The 18,699-nt window shown below is 38.7% G+C and overlaps 1 protein-coding gene across 2 annotated transcripts in view; it reads left to right on the top strand.

Moving 5' to 3' along the window:
- The window catches only part of SLC25A13 (solute carrier family 25 member 13), a 105,847-nt gene that overhangs the window by 40,275 nt on the left and 46,873 nt on the right, over positions 1-18,699 (top strand). For both annotated transcript variants that reach the window (XM_072412916.1, XM_072412917.1), the window contains exons 6-9: positions 4,528-4,674; positions 7,915-8,053; positions 11,159-11,252; positions 11,616-11,700. In XM_072412916.1, the coding sequence (XP_072269017.1) occupies positions 4,528-4,674; positions 7,915-8,053; positions 11,159-11,252; positions 11,616-11,700 (465 nt within the window). The remainder of the gene's footprint in view (positions 1-4,527; positions 4,675-7,914; positions 8,054-11,158; positions 11,253-11,615; positions 11,701-18,699) is intronic.

Genomic DNA, 18,699 nt, shown 5'->3' with positions numbered 1-18,699 from the left:
TGCACACTGTTTTCATGTGTAACAGTTAAGGTGGTGTACACCATATACCTGTGTGATGTTGAACAGCTGTATCAAGCTCAGAACCGATTGGACAGAAACACATAAAATATGACATTAAAATCCTTCTCTATATGTATTACATTGGTGTGTTTGCCTGAAATTTTAGGCAAGCAGCTAAACGATTGTCCCTCAGTAGAAAAGGAATCTACAAGAATTATGTTATCAGTCGGCTGCTTTCATGGGGAAGCCCTTTTTCACCCTGATCTCAAATTTTTATCACTGGAACACTTAAGCTACATACACACTTCCAATTATTATCGTTGGAAAACGAACGACGAACGTTCATGCACGATATATATGAACGATCGTATAGCACCGATCCTGCACATAGAGTTAACGACACGATCGTTCGTAGATATTGTACACACAATAGATACGATCGTTTGAGCGATAGAGGAACTATGTGCACGACAGGAAAGTGACGGACGTTCGTTCATCACGCATGCTCTGACCATGGACGATCAACGAACGACCGTACACACGAACGATGTTCAACGATCGTCATCCGATCCGTCGGTCCGGTCGTTCGTTTCCAGCGACTTTCCTCGTTCGTCGGCGTCGTTGGTTACTTTTTTACGAACGATTTTTTGCCCAATCGATCGTCGTTCGATTGGAACGATAAAAATTGGAAGTGTGTACGCACCTTTACATGAAGTGCAAACCAACTGCAGGGAACTGATCTGTGAGAGACCTCACATTCAATTAATGTACTGAGAAGCTATGTGAATGACACCACCATTTTCAAGTTTTCCTTTACAACTTAATTTGTCAGCTGCCAGCAAGCTAGAGGTAGTGAGATGCCACGGTGCATTTTAACTGTTTATTTAATACTTTATGATCTTCATGCTGAGGCTGCTTGTTTTATGTGGTAAATCTGATCACAAGGATTTTACTAAACTACTGGACGTATTAAAAATGATAAGCAGATATCTCCTATCTGTTCTCAGTTACTTCTCATCCCAGTCCATTTATTTTCTACAAATGTGGCCGCCCCTAAATCATTGTACTCTATATTCATTGGAAAGGGCGTGTGACTTTGACAGGTCATATATCCAAGCTCTTCTTCATGCTCATTGAAAATCAGATTTTCAATGTTCTGTGCCAGTTTCAAAATCATGCAGGGAAAAGAACAGGAGATCAAATACATTGATGCCTTGTAAATGAACCTCTCATAGTATGTAAAGTCAAAATGTTTTTTTGTTGTAAATAAGACAGGATGATTCAGGGCTCATTTCAACTTATTCTATTTTGCTGCCTTTGTGTTTGTAAACTTTCAAAAAGACAGCAGGAATTCAAAAGAAATCTCTCCAAACCTAGGTTACTAAAACAGCGTCCCAATGGCAATTTTTACAGGGTTCTTCACTCCAGTCTGGTGACATCACAGGTCATCTTTCCTTTTCTCTTTCCCTTTTTCCTGTTTTCCTTTTCTTTTTCCTATACTTTTTCTTTTTTTTTCCTTTGCATTTCCTTTCTTCCTCCAAGGGGTGGGTAGGTTGTAAATTCTAATGCTCTTCACTAATGACATGCAGCATTCTCTTGTACAAAAAGATGGCTAAATAAATCGGCACTGCTTGAAGCCCTGCTGGATGGTTACTTATTTCCCCAAGGTAGAGTTGGGCTTTACCAGATTCAGAGTTGTTGAGGTAACAAATCTTTTATCTATGCAGTTAATCCCTTAGCCCTATTTTTTTTAGCATTATTATTCCATTGCATTATACCTTGCCACTGCCTTTTTTACATTTTTTATCCAGTCATTCTTTCCTTTGTCCCTTGGTCTGTCACAACTTTCTTCTGTTAAATGCAAAGCTTGCGTTTCCACTAATAATTTATTGCTTGTTGAAAAGTGTTTGGCTGTGTAACTATTACAGCGTTCCAGCGCTGGGCAGCTTTTTATGTTGTGTGTATGAGTTATACTCTTGTTACCATGTCTAGACCTTGAACTGTCGGCAGCTGGAGCCTGACTGTACGTGGAGTTGCTAGTGTGAAGTCACGTCCTTTAATGTCGCTCTTAACCTGGACCAGATGGGTCCCTAATGCATTTTACATGTAGCTCCCTGCATCGTGCCATCAGCCAAAGAGGCAGTGGGCTGCAGTGATTAGAAAGCACATGTTGCATTGAGACATCCTCACTTTTTACAGCACCAGTGGAAGCTCCACTGTAACAGCTTTTATCAGACTTCCTGGGAGATGCACATAGTGTGGCCAGATGAAAGTGACTAACAGAAGCAGAACAGATCACTTCTATACATCTGCTCCTAACGTTCCCTCCTTCCTGGATTTCCAAGTTTAAACTGGACTCTCCCACAGACTAGTGAAAGAAACCGGGTCTGGTGACATTTTTATTACAGTTCCTCTAAAGCTAAAATATAAAGTAAATGGGACTATAAAGTAAATGTGTATTTTTTTAAATTATTATTATTACATAGTATTTATACCAACATATTATGCAGTGCTGTACAAAGTCCATAGTCATGTCACCAGCTTTCCCTCAAAGGAGCTCACAATCTAATGTCCCTACCATAGTCATATGTCTTTATTACAGTCTATGGACAATTTTGGGAGCAGCCAATTAACCTAACTGCATGTTTTTGCAATGTGGGGGGATACCGTATTACCCGGAGGAATCCCACGCAAACACGAAGGGAACCTGCAAACGCCATGCAAATGGTATCCTGGCCAGGATTTAAACCTGGGACCCAGCACTGCAAAGACCAGAGTGGTAACCTTTGAGCCATCGTGCAGTGTCCCTTCTACCATAACACATACCTGCTGGTTTGGTATTTTCTGAAATGCTGACCTGCAGATGCCAGGATATTCCAGATATAGCGACATTCCCCCAGACTGCTGCGGCTTGATGAACATTATCCCAGCCTGGCCAATCAAGATGGCCGAAAATTGGAACCCAGTTGCCCAGAGTTTTGCGATGAAACGGGAACAAGTGAATGTATTTTACAAATCAGGCAGGTAAGGTTATCAATTCTCAGAAGGGACATCACCTGCCCCTTGCAATTAAGGATTTAACTGGTCACAGTCTTTATTTTTAGTCATTAACTCTACTTTAACAAATGCAGAGACTGCATGTTGTAATAGCATTGCTTACCTTCTTGTATAGCTGCAATTTAAAGCAGAGCTCTCAACACCATTATTATTTAACCGCTTCTCCCTACTTTTTATATTTTACCTTGCCTGCCCCTTCCTGTTGCAGTAATTTTGATAAGGAATACCTGCAGCCTCCTAGCACACCTACATTACATATTGCTTGAGGCAGCAGGTGCCCTTCCAGCTGCAGTCCCATGATATATAGTGCACAGATGACAGGTGGTATCATCTTTATTTAAACGGGCAATTAAAAATACCTTGTGGGAGAGATTTTGCACTGTCACATGGAACCCAGAAGTCGCAGCCCTCCGTGATGTCTAAAGGGAAGATGGCAGCACAGGACTGAAGCAAAGCAGGAGGATGGCAAGACCAAATTTGACAACTGGATTCTGTGTAATTTTTGTAGTCTGTTGTTTATGCTTTACATTTTGCCTTGTGTACCTATATAGGAAAGTTAGTATTTGTTTGCCTCCAGCTATAACTGAGGCTAGGATCAGCCGAAACCTGTAAGCGGAGGACATATCTGTTTTTGCCGCCTTTTCTATTTCTGTCCATGTCACTTTATAGAAGGAATGCAACCATTTACTACCTGACGGTATTCTGTCAGAAATATTGATTAGCTGTGCTTTCATTCCAGAGTTGGATTATCTGATGTATTTTTATGGCAGACTTCATATAAACAATATTAAAAACAATGCATAGCTGCAAGGTCCCTGTTAAGGGAGCAGGATTTTATCAGTGGAACCTTTAGATGGCTGGATGACTTCTGTAGTTTTATTGCTGGTATTGCACTTTCCTTGTAGAAGTTGGTCCCCAGACTTCATGTTGGTCAGTGAGTTGCCTCATTGCCCATGGACTTTACAGTATATATTTAAAGTTGTTGTATTGTAACATTTATGTGACTTCCTCTTTAGCAAGTTTGATGTGCAAAAATATTATTTCCTCTATCCTTGTCCTGACCTTAATCAAATTCCACAAACCTCAGAATGTTTTAGACGGTATGTTTTTTTTCAATATTTTGTACCTGAGCTCAATTTTTAAGCCATATTTCCTATCTTCTGTAATGTGTGGGGATTCCAGGGCAGACAGCCATTATACTGTTTCCTTCAACATCTGTCAGAAAGGAACATGCAATGGTGTTAGTACAGCTATTTTGAGGCTGCTCAGATGTAGTCACACTCTTCTCCTTGCCATTCACAAGTGTGGGGATCTGTGGTTTGTAAATGGCTAGGAGAAGAGGAAGATGGAGAATCAATTGTGGCTCTAGAGTCCTAGACCTGCAATGTTTACAAGATTTGCTGGGTGTAGAAGAAAGACTGAAAAAATTGACAATTTTTTTGTTTAAATTTATATATTTTTTTGTTATAGGAAATCCAACTGGAACATGCTAGGCAAGCCTTTGTACAGCGTGACACCGACCACACAGGAACAGTCAACGCCATGGACTTCAGAGATATTATGGTCACTATCCGTCCACATGTCTTGACCCCATTCGTGGAGCAGTGTTTAGTTGCTGTAAGTGTGGTAGTATCAGAAAAAACAACATATTTTATATCATTCCATGGTGAAATCATTTTCCATGTCCACAACAATTGTATTACTTTTATTGTGTTGAGCAAATACTGTCTTGGTACCAAAGGTAATTTGTGTACAGGCACCATTTTTAGGTTTTGCTTATTTTAAACTGAGTACAGCAGTTATTTCCAAACCAATGGGACTCCTGTGTAGGGAACAGTTGTTTTGCTTATGAATTTATACTGATGTAAGCTGTAGAGGGTGGCCACATTTTGCATGTGTATATGGCTTCATGGAGATAGCATAACAGTTTTTATAAGAAAAACAAAATGCTCTGGTTGTTTCCTGTGGTGCCAAGGTGAAAGGACATCTTTCTGTCAATATTCCTAGCAATACAGAGTAACCCAGATCTCAGGAGTAGACGATTCTGCACTGTCTCTGCTAGGGAGTCATCTCATGAGATTTAGGGTACTCAGCATTTTGTGGAGTTTCAGATGTTAAGTCTCTGCCTTCAGTATAGAATTTATTTTTTTAGCGATTAGAAGTGGGGACCCTTTTATATAAGATAACCTTGATGGCAGTTCAAAGGTCTGGTCAAGGAGATAATTGTACATTCACAATAAGACACAGTTATTCTTTTGTACACCTACCTGTACTTCAGAAATGTAAATGAGACTCCTTCTCCAGGTAGATATAATTACTGTAATGTCCCTGGTTTCCAGCCACTTATGAAAACACTTAAGTGTCTCTATATTGTGCATGCACTGGCTGAAACGTGGACCCAGTTCCTATAGAGAACAACAAGTGCCAGGATGTGAGCCAAGGACAAAATGGTTTCAGTAATTATATCTACCTATATACAGCCATATACATTTCTTAACTATAAGGATTGGGGGTGGGTCAGTATGTATCTGTAATTTTTAAAACTACACTTATTAAAATAATCAAGCCTAGTTTCAACATGGCATGCTTAACATTTGCTGCATAAACAGCTGCCGGATTGGTCACATGACTAAATACCTAGGCATTTGTTGTGGAAGTAAATAGGGTGCTTACTGATCCTCCTTTTTAACATGAGATCACATGACCAACGTACACAGGTCAGATGATTCTCATCCGATAATAGCCTCAGGACTGATATCGGACAAGAGTCTGGCGTGTGTACAGCGTTCATCATTCATAGAACGATGTGGTGGATCAACGAACGATTGTAATGGAAGTGAAGAGGAGAGAGTGAAGCGGGGTGCCGCTCCATCATTCTCCCCCCTCTTCTCTCTGTAGAGCAGAATGGCAGTGTATGTACAGTGCTCGTTCATGCATTTTTCAGTCTTTTGTCGTTGAAATTGGATTGTGAAAGATTCTTTACAACAACAAAACGTGTGTACCCAGCCTTGGTCATGTGACTGTGGTTTCTGCAGCAAAAGAAAGTTTTGTGTGTTTTTATGTATTTAACTATAGTTAAGTTTTAAGATTTTGTCCTGTAGTCACACATAATATGCCATTTATAAACTAATGCAGCAATCGCACGACATTTTATTGTTGAGGTCCGCACTTATGCAGAGGTTTACTATGCAAGTCTTCCCAGTATATTACAAAGTTTGTCCAGTTCCTCCTTAAAAAACAAGCAGTACTTTTATTGTGCCTGCAGAGATAACTACTAAGAACAAGCTGTTTAAGATTCCTTATCACCCACCGACAATGTGATTTCAATGAATTCTACCTGTAAACCAATTTGTAGACTGAACTGAAAAACAGCATGAAAAATACGTGCCGGAAGCTTTGTGAACTGTCCCACAAGCATAAGTAATTTGCAGAGCACTAACATTAATAACGTTTCCCAAGAAAGTGTTTTTTTGTGTCCTTTGGAAATCATTTGTCAAGGGTCTCACCTGAAGTATTGAATGCTGGTGACCTATGTTATTTACTGAACTACTGTGGACTGCAAATGTCTGATATACACTGCATGGTCAAATTTTGTGAACCACTCACACCTATATGAGCTTAGCTGATATCCAATTGACATCTATATGGATTTTGACCCTTTTATGCCCTTGCAGTGCAGTCTTCGCTTTTTCCACACAAACCTTTTTATACCATGTCTTGATGGTTTTGTGCACCTCAATATATTCATATTGTTATATATGCTGGCTTTCTAGTTATTGGAAACAACAATAATGTTGTTACTCTCCTTTTGAAGTGTATGTATAGCCAAAATGCATTTATTTGTAATTTTGGGATGAATAAGGAAGGGTTAGAAACCTCTTTTCTCATCTTGGGAAATGAGGCAAAAAACAAGAAATATCCCCAATGTGGACAACATATTAATATATAGGGACAGACAGATACAGACAGTGACACAGGAGGAGGAGAGGACCCTGCCCCAAAGAGCTTACAATCTAAGAGGTGGGGGAAGCCCTGGACATGAAAAATCTTTAGACTTTTCTCAGTCATATTTATGATAATTTGGTCTGCAGTAAAAGCTCAGCAAAGAGTTTAACCCTTCTGCACTCTATCCTATTCTTTAAATATATATTTTTCTTTACATATGTTTTAGGGAACTCTCCATAAATTAACCAGGTAAACTGTCAGCCTGTGAGAAAGTGATGTCTTCATTGAATGGGGGTAGATGTGAACTAGGTTATTACATTTCATTGCTGGAATACCCAAGAGACATAATCAGCATGTATATTAATTAACCAGTGTCTATCCATAACAGAAATATTTGATTTGGCAAGACTTTCACTTTAACAGTGGACTTGTTACACCAAACAATGTGAACAGTGACTGTGAAACTTGATTTACCCTGAAAAATCCATTTTATATTAGCCCATGTTAGCGTAGGGTTTTTAATAAATTTAGTTCCATTTTTTTCCCCCCAGGCTTTATTCTTCCAGCACAACAGTGAGATGTTTCTACGTTCATTAAATGAAATAAATAGACTTGTAAAACATGAGTGACCCCGGCAATATTTAATGTATAGCCTTGTAAATCACTGATGCCTGGGTCGCTGTAATCCACCACATGTGTTTGTTTAGGTTTCTGCTTTTGGTTTGCCTCAGATGCTCATAGGGGAGAGCTTTTATGGACTTTATTAGCAAGCAAAGGGTCTTTTTCTTTGACAGTTTGAATTCTCTTCTCTATAAATCTTTGTGGACTCTGCAGACATTTTTTTTCCGCACTTTAGATCAATCTTTTTATTTTAAAAATGTCCCTTTTCTCTGCCAATCTATTTTATTTTAGGCTGCTGGAGGTACCATATCTCACCAGGTCAGCTTCTCCTACTTCAATGCATTTAATTCCTTGCTGAACAACATGGAGCTTATTAGGAAGATCTACAGTACCTTGGCCGGAAACAAGAAAGACGTAGAGGTCACAAAAGGTTGGTGCTTGAGCCATATGATTTGCCTCATTCAAGTTTGAGTTTTTTTTTTTCTGATAGAACAGGTTGACACAAATTTTTGCACGTTTTGTATGCATTAATACCTTAGTAAATAAGTTTTCTGATCATAGGCAGATTAATTTCCCTAATTCAATTTGGTATCCGTCTCTTGCAATTCCTGTGCTGAAAAGAGGTCAGACTGGGGAGGGAGAAACAGCTCTAGTAGCCAGTCAGTTGTTGTGCAGTGGTTACGGTCAAACAAGGTACATACTGACAAAAGGAGAAACATGAGAGAGCCTCATTCACACCAGCCTGCATTCGTTACAAACATGGTGGTGTGTTTTGAGGATGCACACTGCAGTGCGTTAAGCTGCATTACATTGCATTTTCCATTGATCCATATGGAGTTTCTTCGTTTGGGCCTCTCATTGTCATGGTATCCGTCTTTGGCCTGGCGCAAAGGAAGCCCTCCCTGGGTGCCGACATCTTCTCCCTTCTTCCCAAGTTCTTCTTCCTACGTCACCCGATCTTGCACTGCGCAGGCGTGAGATCGGGTGACGTAGATGGGGGAAAAAGATTTCCAATCTCACTGCCCATGTGTGAGATCCGCAATTTCTTTCTTCCATTAAAGAAAGGGCTCCTTCTGCACATGCCTGAGATCCGGGCATATGCGCAGACGGAGCAGCCAAGAGCGTGCGTGCGGAATGCGTGACGTAGGTATCTCGGGAGCAATCAAGACAAAAAGGGGAGGTGCTGCACCTTTATTTTTTTAATTTTTTTTAATTTATTAAAAGGGTTGTCTACCCTTTTATGTAAAGTAAAAAAAAAAACTTGAGTTAAGGTCTGCTATGAGGCAAATATTCAGCAAGCATTTACATGGCAGGACTGTGACATTACCATTTGTAAGGAAAAAGCAGGTTGTTAAGTGGACAGAGGTGAAGTCATAGGCCTGGGTAAGACATTATTTTCAATATCTGTTGGCCACAATCTTTATTCTCTATTGGGGGCAGAGGGAAAAAAAGATGCAGCCCAGTTTGCGCTGCCTGGTGCAGTCTAATGCTATTGGTATGACCTGATCCTTACAGAGGGATAAACTGATCAGTGAACGGAGTCTTTTTGCTGTCCAGTCTCCAAGGAAGCACCGATCCTCTGTCTTGCTGACAGGGCTGTGCTGTTTGGCAGGGCTGTGTAAATCTTAGTAGGGATAGGTGGACAGGATTACAAATTAGTTGGCAGGTAAAACCTCTCCTACATATGTATGTCATTTGTGTACTTAGGTTTTTTTTTTTTTTCAGTAGTGGTTTATCCAACACTTCTCCTTACCATCCAACTCAATGTGTGTCTTACCTCCTCTGTGTCACATTTGCAGAATGTTGTGTTTTTGTTTTTTTTTGTCTACGCTACACTATTTGAAAGACCTTTCAAGTGTTCATGTCTTTCTGCCAAGTCTGAGGTTTAAAAAAAAGAATGAAAAATTTTTTTTTACTGCAGCCAAGACTTGGGTGAAGAGCTTACGTATAGCGCTAACCGGGCCCTAGTCCAAATTGGCAACATGTTAACATGTCCTTGAAGGCGAGTTGAGTAGAGTACTGTGCTTTCCTCTTGATAGTTCTGTGAGCTGGTCAACAAGCTGGGAACATAATGTTATCTCTTTCCCCATAACCACATCTGCAGTTTCCTTTTTCATAGTTAAAATTTCTTCTGTCCTTTCTATTAAATAGTTGATAATGAAGAATAAAATATTACGTATTTGAGTATTTGCATGAAACAAAAAATTTTAGCAACTTTTTTTTTCTACATTTATACATATCACGTGCACGATATGAATATAACTGTAATTCCCTATATGATTATTATTATTACATGGTATTGATCTATTACGCAGCGCTGTACAAAGTCCATAGTCATGTCACTAGCTGTCCTACAAAGGGGCTCACAATCCAATGTCCCTACCATAGTCATATGTCCTTAATACAGTCCAAGGTCAATGTTGGGGTAAGCCAATAATCTAACTGCAGTTTTTGAAATGTGGGAAGAAACTAGAATATCTGGAGGAAACCCATACAAACAAGGAGAGAACCTGCAAACTCCGTGCAGATATAGTGTCTTGGCCAAGATTTCAAACTTGGACCTAGCTGCAAAGGTCAGATTGCTAACCACTGAGCCACCATGCTGCCATAAGATATGATAAAATGATTTTATATGAAGCATTTTATAGCAAGGTGAAAATTTGTCACACTCATGGGATAAGAATAGGTTTGCATACTATGTGGACGATATAGGCAGAGATAAGTGTAATCAGTGATTAGGTATTAGGTGTTGGGTAGAAAGAAGGAGTTTGCCGTATCTGAACCTAAAGTCTATAGAATTCAATGGTCAGAAGTTCATGCCTAAATGGATGATGATGGGCCTTTCATTTTTATGTTGCTGTGTAACTTCTTCTTCAAAGCTGAACTAGGTTTAAATATTTGAAAACGAAAGGGATATAAGAAAAAGAGAAATAAAGGGTGGGTTGGGTGGTGGAATGGAATCTACAATTAGGAGGAATGCCAGAAAAAAGGGCATAAGGACTAGGGTTAAACAGAAGGGATGAATTGGGATGGAAATAGAGTATGTTAGGGAGGACACTGGCACAGGCCCTCCTAAATTCCCAAACTTTATCCCTCCTGTTCCTAAATTCCCAAACTTTATCAAATAGAGCAGTGCTTCTCAACTTTTATAACGTGGAGGAACTTTTGAGGTCTTAAGGGAACCCCCAAGCCTTACTCTCCCCCAAGCCTATTACTGGAAAAAACAGGTGTACAGACTGATGAGGTAATCTCTCTGCTCTCCCATCTTGTCAGCATGTTCCTTGTTTGTACATATGCAAACAACAAGTGGTTTGCCAATAATAATGGCTGTCCTCTCTTCCTGAAATTCAAGGTATTACAAGAGACCGATAGAAGACCAAAGTTTAAGGTTATTTGTATGTCCAAAAACACTTGAGATATATATAGAGATATATATATTTAGATATAGATATAGATATAATATTGTTCTGTGTTAAAAAGGTGCAATTTTCAGCAAGCCGGTCACTGATCTCTTGCTTTTCTTTTCCTGACGCAGAGGAGTTTGTGCTTGCTGCTCAGAGGTTTGGACAGGTCACACCTATGGAAGTAGATATACTGTTCCAACTTGCAGATTTATATGAGCCACGGGGGTAAGTAAAATTTTACAGCATTGTTCCCTTTCACTTCATTTTTTGTAGCCCAAGTGATAATAACTAGTTTTCCACTTCCTGCAAATGCAAGATAAGCTGGTGGGGTAGTGAGTCTTGTGACCTGGACATCCCAGGAGGCATTAGGACAGTCTTTCCACAGTTAGCTGAACTTGTACACGTGCAGCACCACGTTGGCAGTGGGACAGCTGTAAAAATTGGGATCTTCATGGGCTAGTTAGTATGTGCTTTTTAGCCATGGAACATTTGACTTTTTTGGATTAACCAGGAAAAAGTCCTCCTTTATTAAATATTTGTTCATCAAATAATTAGAATGAATATCTCACAAAATACTTTTTTTTGCAGACGTATGACTATGGCAGATATTGAAAGAATCGCTCCTCTGGAAGAGGGAGCATTACCCTACAACCTGGCAGAAGCCCAGAGACAGGTACAGCTATATTCTTGACAGTAAAGCTTGATATGTCATCTGCAGGTGGTATATATAGCCTTTGCCTGCACAGTGGGGGAAGCCATGTTGTACTCTGAAGCAATATTTGAAAGAGCAATTTTTTTTTCCAAGACACCAGGAGACCAAGACGTTACAGAGACCTGACATTTCTCATGCCGCTGTGTTTCCTGTAATTTTAGAGGTCATATCATCTTCGATGTCTTTCCACGCTGATGACCCTTGTGTGTAAAATGATATCCGCCTTTACGGCGCCGCTGCTCATGTCCAGCTCTGTGATGTTCCTTCAGTCAAAGCTGACAGAAAAATGAGAAGCCATATAAAAGTTTAACAGTAGTAAAATAAATGGGAAAAACTTCCATCGCTAAACTCATGAAATAGTTGCCTGGCTGTCATACTAAATCTCTGGCTGCAGTATTTTAAGTTACTGAACCTAAAGAAGCATAGCTAAATAAACAGTTTAGAAATGAGTAAACACCAGGGCTGCCTAACTCCAGTCCAGGAGGGCCACATACAGGCCAGGATTTTTTAAGGCTGTGCACCTGAACTTAGATTGAAAATAAGCCCTTGCTGATCTCCAGCGTGCTTAAAGAGCCCTTTCACTTTAGTTTGCTCTGCTTCCCCCTTCCTGCCAGCAGAGACTTGGCAGCCTGCAATTTTAGTAAACAATAGAAATACCCAACCGTTTGATACGGATAGAGAAAAGAGCAGAGTGCTTGGACCAGAGTTCAAGCTGAATTCAAGCCTTATCTTCAATCTTGCATATTTGTTTATGATCCTCTACTGAAAATTGCTTACTTTGATCTCTGGGCTATTAACATAGACCCTTAGAAGCTACAGCACGTCCAATAAAGCCCACCTTAAAGAGAAACTTAACTCAAAAGTGCCTAAAAAAAAAAACACACCTTCTATCCCACAGGGGCAGTCCAATCCATCCGGGGGTGTCTTGCATTGGGAGCAGGGCGCCGCCATCTTTTCTTCCGGGTTCTTCATCCTACGTCACCTGACCCGACATTTAAAAAAAAAAAAAAAAAAAAAGGTGTTGCTTAAAAAAACAAAAACAAAAAAAAAAGAATTTTTACCTTACATAAAACAGTTTTAGGTATGCTTTATTTTCTAGCTGCTCGTCAAATGTCCTCCATTCCCCTGCTAAACGAATCCTTGATATTTAGGTGGGATAGAGAAATGCAAAAGTATATAAATACTTAAAATATCTAAATAAAAACAGAAAATACAAAAATTTATGAAGCAGAATAAACTTCAAATTTAATTTCTTAAACAACTTTACTGCATCTCTTTGAGCATAAATTGCCCACAATGCCTGCAGCAACTGATGTCACCAATATGTTTTTGAAAGGTATTACATACTTGTGATATGACATGTCCATAGCCAGTCCTTCAAATAATAGTTCACAAAGTACATCAAATCATACACATGCAATTCATTTATTGAAAGTCTAATAGTTTTATCACCAAACTATTAATCAGGGTCTTTTCTAAACTAACTCCAGCTTACAAAAAGGGAACTTCTATATTTACCTGTCCGGTGGGTCGTGTGATCACACGCCAATCCCATTTTCTTCTGCAGGTATTGAAAGCATGAGCTCCTAGAAAGATAGGTTTAGACAATCGTCTTTTTCAGGCTGGGGTTAGTTTAAAAATGGCCCCATGATGATAGTGATGACAAGTTCACTTTGAGGAGACCTACATTCATTTCTTAGATATTATTAATGAACAGGATTTATATAGCGCCAACATTATACGCAGTGCTGTACATTAAATATGGGTTGCAAATTACAGACCAATACAGACAGTGACACAGAAGGAGGAGAGTACCGTGCCCGAAGAGCTTACAATCTAGGAGGTAAAACATCTTCAACTGAAAATGCTGGTTACCTGGCTGTCACACTAATGTCATTTGCACTTACCAAGTCCATGGCCTAGAATAAACCTTCACATAAGGAGTTCTGATTCCATTTGGGTCAGTGCCTTAGAAGATGTTAAAGTGAAAAGATTACCTGGGCTGGTGGTCAATTAGCATTTTGTGTAGAAGGTCAGCAATTGCTGCCCCCCTGTGATTATCTCAGCACAGGTTTTTTTTAAGGTTTGCTGTGATGTCCTCCTTGCTGTTCTGAGCTTCGTTTTGATCTTTCTGGCTGCTTTTAACCCCCCGACTGCCAGGAAGAAAAGGTTCACAGTGTGCCTCATGTATGTTTCATTCATGTCATTAGACGGCTCCGTAGCAGCCAGCTCTTGTGTTTAAGGCTCTTTACTCTGTAGGAAACGAGTCCTCGCTGAGTGCAATTATCTTCAAGAGCCGCGTCTTTTCATGTGAAAGCACTGCAATTATACATACAGCACTCTAATTACATCCATTAAAGGGACATGGCCCTTTTTTTTTCCCTTTTAAAACATTGATAAAAGGGGAGCATATATTGTTTAGGGAGCGTTTCTTTGTACATGGTTTTTTCTCCCAAAGTACCCTAATGCATGACAATTTTATATGAAAAATGGTATATTCATGTTCAGTATAAGGAAATGTTCATTTTTTTATTTAGTTTTAAAAAAATCATTTCTGTGTACATTTCTTTCAATTGTCTTACATTGCTGGACTGCCTGTTCACATACATACATACATACATACATACACGTATTTATTATTTACAATGTATTTCTTTTTACTTGAGCTAGATTGTAAGCTCTTTGGGACAGGGTCTTCTCCTCCTACTGTATCACTGTCTGTATCTGTTGGTCTTTTGCAACCCTTATTTAATGTACAGCGCTGCGTTAGATATTAGCGCTATATTAATCCTTTTTTATTATTAATAATAATAATAATAATATTAATATTAAATTCCACATTCTCTCACAATAAGGCATTGATATCCTTTGAGGATGTTGGTGCACCTACATGCAACCCTTTGAAGGAAACCATTAAAAATTAACTTACTTTTTTTAAACTAAAAATATGATCTAACAATAGCGCAACCCTGCCACTCCACATTGTAAACTTCTCAAACTCTTCTGGGCTGTGTCCACAAGCTGCGGATGGGGAGGTTCTGTTGTGGTTGGTTATTGGAAATTCTGGCTTATCTGGGGTCCAAAAAAACAAAACTAAATAAACCGTAACAAAATTCAATTTGCTTCCTTTGGGTCTGTCAGATATACCATTGGTAGTGTATTGTTGGACCTCTTTGATAGGCGCTAATAAAGAACATGTTCATTCTGTGATGTTCTTTGCACTCCGCAAGGTTAACTGCACCCCTGCCCAGTCTGAATATGTAGACTACAGAACACAACTATCTTGAGATGAAGGAAAGGGAATGGCATTTTGTAGTCCTGTCCCAGGTGACAACCCAGCTTGTCTAGGGATACAGAGAGTGTATGTTCTAACACTGGTACAAAAAGTGTATTGCTGGAAGGATCACCAAGTAAAAGCAAAGTTTTAAAGCCTAAAATAGAATAATGCAGACACTACAACTAAGGACTAGTAAGCTGCAATATATTTTCTTGTCTTTGGGTGCTGATACATTTCAGTTAAATTACTTGGGGGAGTTAGTTCTGCTCCATTGCTAGAGGAAATATTGCTGTGCCTTGAATGGCTGTGCTTTGTTTTATTTCTATCTTAATGGAAGTAAATAGGGTAGAGTGGTGACATATTTATATACAACTCTCCATCTGAGCAATGGCTGATTCTTTCACTCTATAAACTCAGCAATGGCTGGAAGGTGCATTGGGAGGATTTGCTAGTAGCAGCCTCCTGATTGTGTCGTGCTTTACTGTGCACCTAATATAGTAACTTTGTGTCTGTAGAAGCTCTGGGTATCTTCACTTTATTACCACTACGGTAATAATTATCTCCAGCTGTGCCAAAAATGGGCTTGGTGATGCTCCAGAAAATGTTCAGTATTACCACAGGCTTTTATTCTATTACCCTATTACCTGTTCTAGCAGAAATGTGTGAGTGAGAGGAAAAATTCTGTTTTATAAAATGCCTTCTCCGGCACCAAAAAGTCACCTTTTTAACACCACAACATTAGATGATGTTCACCTGAATGACTGTCATTAGGTCAGAATGGATGCCCGGGCTGAACATTTTCTGGGAGAATTGTATTATCAGTTATTTTATAGACATGCCGGGCAGTGCGATGCCAAACTGATAACCCACACATTTGCTGGTTTGTGGGTCACCTAATGTGTGAAGACAGCAGCCTCTCTTTCTTCCTAGCCTTCACGGGCAATCAGAAGATTTTTCTATGGACTGTTAAATGGCATTTCCAGGATGCACTATAATAATAAGATTATTCATAAACAGGATTTATATAATGCCAACATATTGTGCAGCGCTGTACATTAAATAGTATTTTCAGGAAAGTATGCCAAGTCTATAGTAAAAATTAACACACAAACACCTCTGAACTGGATTTATAGTTGCTATAGATTTTGTTTACTTTTTTCCCTCATATGAAGTGTAAGCAAACAGATTTTGCTAAAAGTATGCCATTATTTAATATATCTTTGGAGTGGCATGGCTACCTTAAACTGTAATCTAGTTTCTGTGGATTACAGGTCAGGTTCACTTTACACATAAGTTATACTTATGCTGCCCCGTTCTCCTAACCAATCATCTTTATGATGCTAAAAAGGAGTGATCGTTAATCCAGAAAGTTTATGAGATTGGCACTACAGATCTTTGTTTGTTACAAATTACTCTTGAATTGAAATTTGTATTGGAATATAAGTTTATACACACCAGTATATATTAGGTGATTAGTATTTTTCCAAAGCCCTTTCTTTGTAGTTGCCAAGGTCTGTCTCATAATTGCCATCATATATTTGTTTTTTATTTTTATCATTTCAGATTTTGGAAACAGACCATTTATAGCTACATAATATGTTGACGCCTTATAAATACAGTTTATTAATAATAAAAAAGAGGTCTATACTGCTACTAAACGGGAGTTATCAGGTGTCATCTGACAGCTTAATAAGAACAATTAACCACCTTTTTAACTTCTTTGATTCACTCTCGTCTATTATTAGCTGTCAGATGCTGGGAAATATTCCATTATTTCATGCTGTGGACAGCAATTGTCAGATTTCATCTCTTGAGCCAGTCAGCTGTCCTTTTGTACTAACAATGGAAGAATGAGGGAAGAGCTCATCAGTCTGCTGCTTTTTCTTTCAATGACCAGTCACAGCTGGGATTGGGAATAAGACTTGTAATTGTTGCTGAACTGCATTTGCAAAAAATCAAGTCTTTTACTGAATGCTGTGTAAAATTGATGGACAGAATTAAAAATCCATTGGCTACACTACAGCTTCCATATATGTATTTCATGTGTGTATTTAATTTGTGAATGTAAAGTTTTAAATTCTTACGTCACATCATTTGGTAGGTGAGATGTAAGCTTTATCAAATTGCATTATTTTATGTATTCTAATAAAATGTTATCACTATATAAGAAAATCTCTATTTTCCAAAATTGGTTTTCATGGCACTTTTAGTGTAACACACATATTAAAATATAATCTACTAGATTGTAAGCTCTTCGGGGCAGGGTCCTCTCCTCCTGTATCACTGTCTGTATTAGTCTGTCATTTGCAATCCCTATTTAATGTACAGCGCTGCGTAATATGTTGGCGCTATATAAATCCTGTTTAATAATAATAATAATAATAATAATAACTATATACATATGAAAATACTATACAACTATTAAAAATACAAATTCTCATCAGGTTCAATGCTCATTTCAGTGCTCAACGCGTTTTGCCATCAGGCTTCTTCAGAAAGACATTTCAAGAATCATGCAGATTTTCCAAATTTCTTAGTGCAAAGCATTATACATCAATGCACAATTCCTGTTCAATGTTCTAAATCATCATCAGATCCAAAACTCCTTTTTTTATGTTTGACTTCAGATTCTTAACACCTTTTTGCAGGTAGCAGATTTCTTGATTCATTTTAAATGGTGTGCAGACCATATTTATCATGTGTGTAAAGTTAATAAAATATAATATGAACAATATTTGGTGGTCACAGGAAAATGTTTCAACTTTCAATTCATGCAAGTCACATAACCCCCCGTGTGGGGAAACTTCTAATTCTGCTTTCCTGTGCCCCCTTTATAAGAAAAAAAATATAGCCCTCATTACTTTATGTGATCTATATTGTGGTCTCTGGTTCTCGGAGCTTAATAATCAATATTAGATCTGTGTAAGCTGCAACACACAACACAAACCAAGGGTTATGATTCACAATCTGTTGTGAAGAATATCAATGCATTTGGACTGAAGTCCTCTGGGCAGGGTTCAATCAACAGCCTTCTAACAGGCAGTTGATGGGTTAAGGAACCCACAAGACAGAGCGTATCAAGTAGATTTTCCTTAAAGCTTGAAAAAAACACTTAGTTAAAAAAAAAAAGTCTCCAGGAAAAGACTCACAGAGGCCGGGGTGAATGTGGGTGACCTTGATTGGTGCTTTAGACAAGCAAGTTGTCTACAGCAGTAAAGCTTTGTATATAACTTTTGCCAAAGTTTTTAGTTCCACTCTCCACTCCCCTGTGAAAATAACTCTTGTTGTATTGTATTTAAATAGTTGATCAACGTGGTTGTTGTGTTTTTCCTGTATCTAAAACCTCATACCAAGATACCAGTCATGCCATGCAGGAGCTCTCTCAGTAATGGCAACATTTAAACCAAAATTTATTTTTTGTTGGGTGGGAAGAAATTTTATGCAGATGGCAGCCCCTGTATTGTGACCCAGCTCTTCAGTAACCAGTTTGCAGTTTTTTTTTCTCCAGAGCTAAGGAGGGGACATATATTTTTTTTTTCTAATCCTGTATCAGGGTTTTTTTTTTTTTTTTTTAGTGTATATGTGAATTTTATATATGTGGGTCAAACACATTCGACTTCAGCCATTAACACTTTGCAGCTCCCAGTAAGTTTGGAGGTCTTTCGAATGTCATTCTGGTTTCT

The sequence above is a fragment of the Pyxicephalus adspersus genome, chromosome 5 (assembly GCF_032062135.1).
Source record: "Pyxicephalus adspersus chromosome 5, UCB_Pads_2.0, whole genome shotgun sequence".
Lineage (NCBI taxonomy): Eukaryota > Metazoa > Chordata > Amphibia > Anura > Pyxicephalidae > Pyxicephalus > Pyxicephalus adspersus.
Note: the sequence above shows the minus strand (reverse complement) of the source record. Positions and strands in the feature narration are given on the sequence as shown.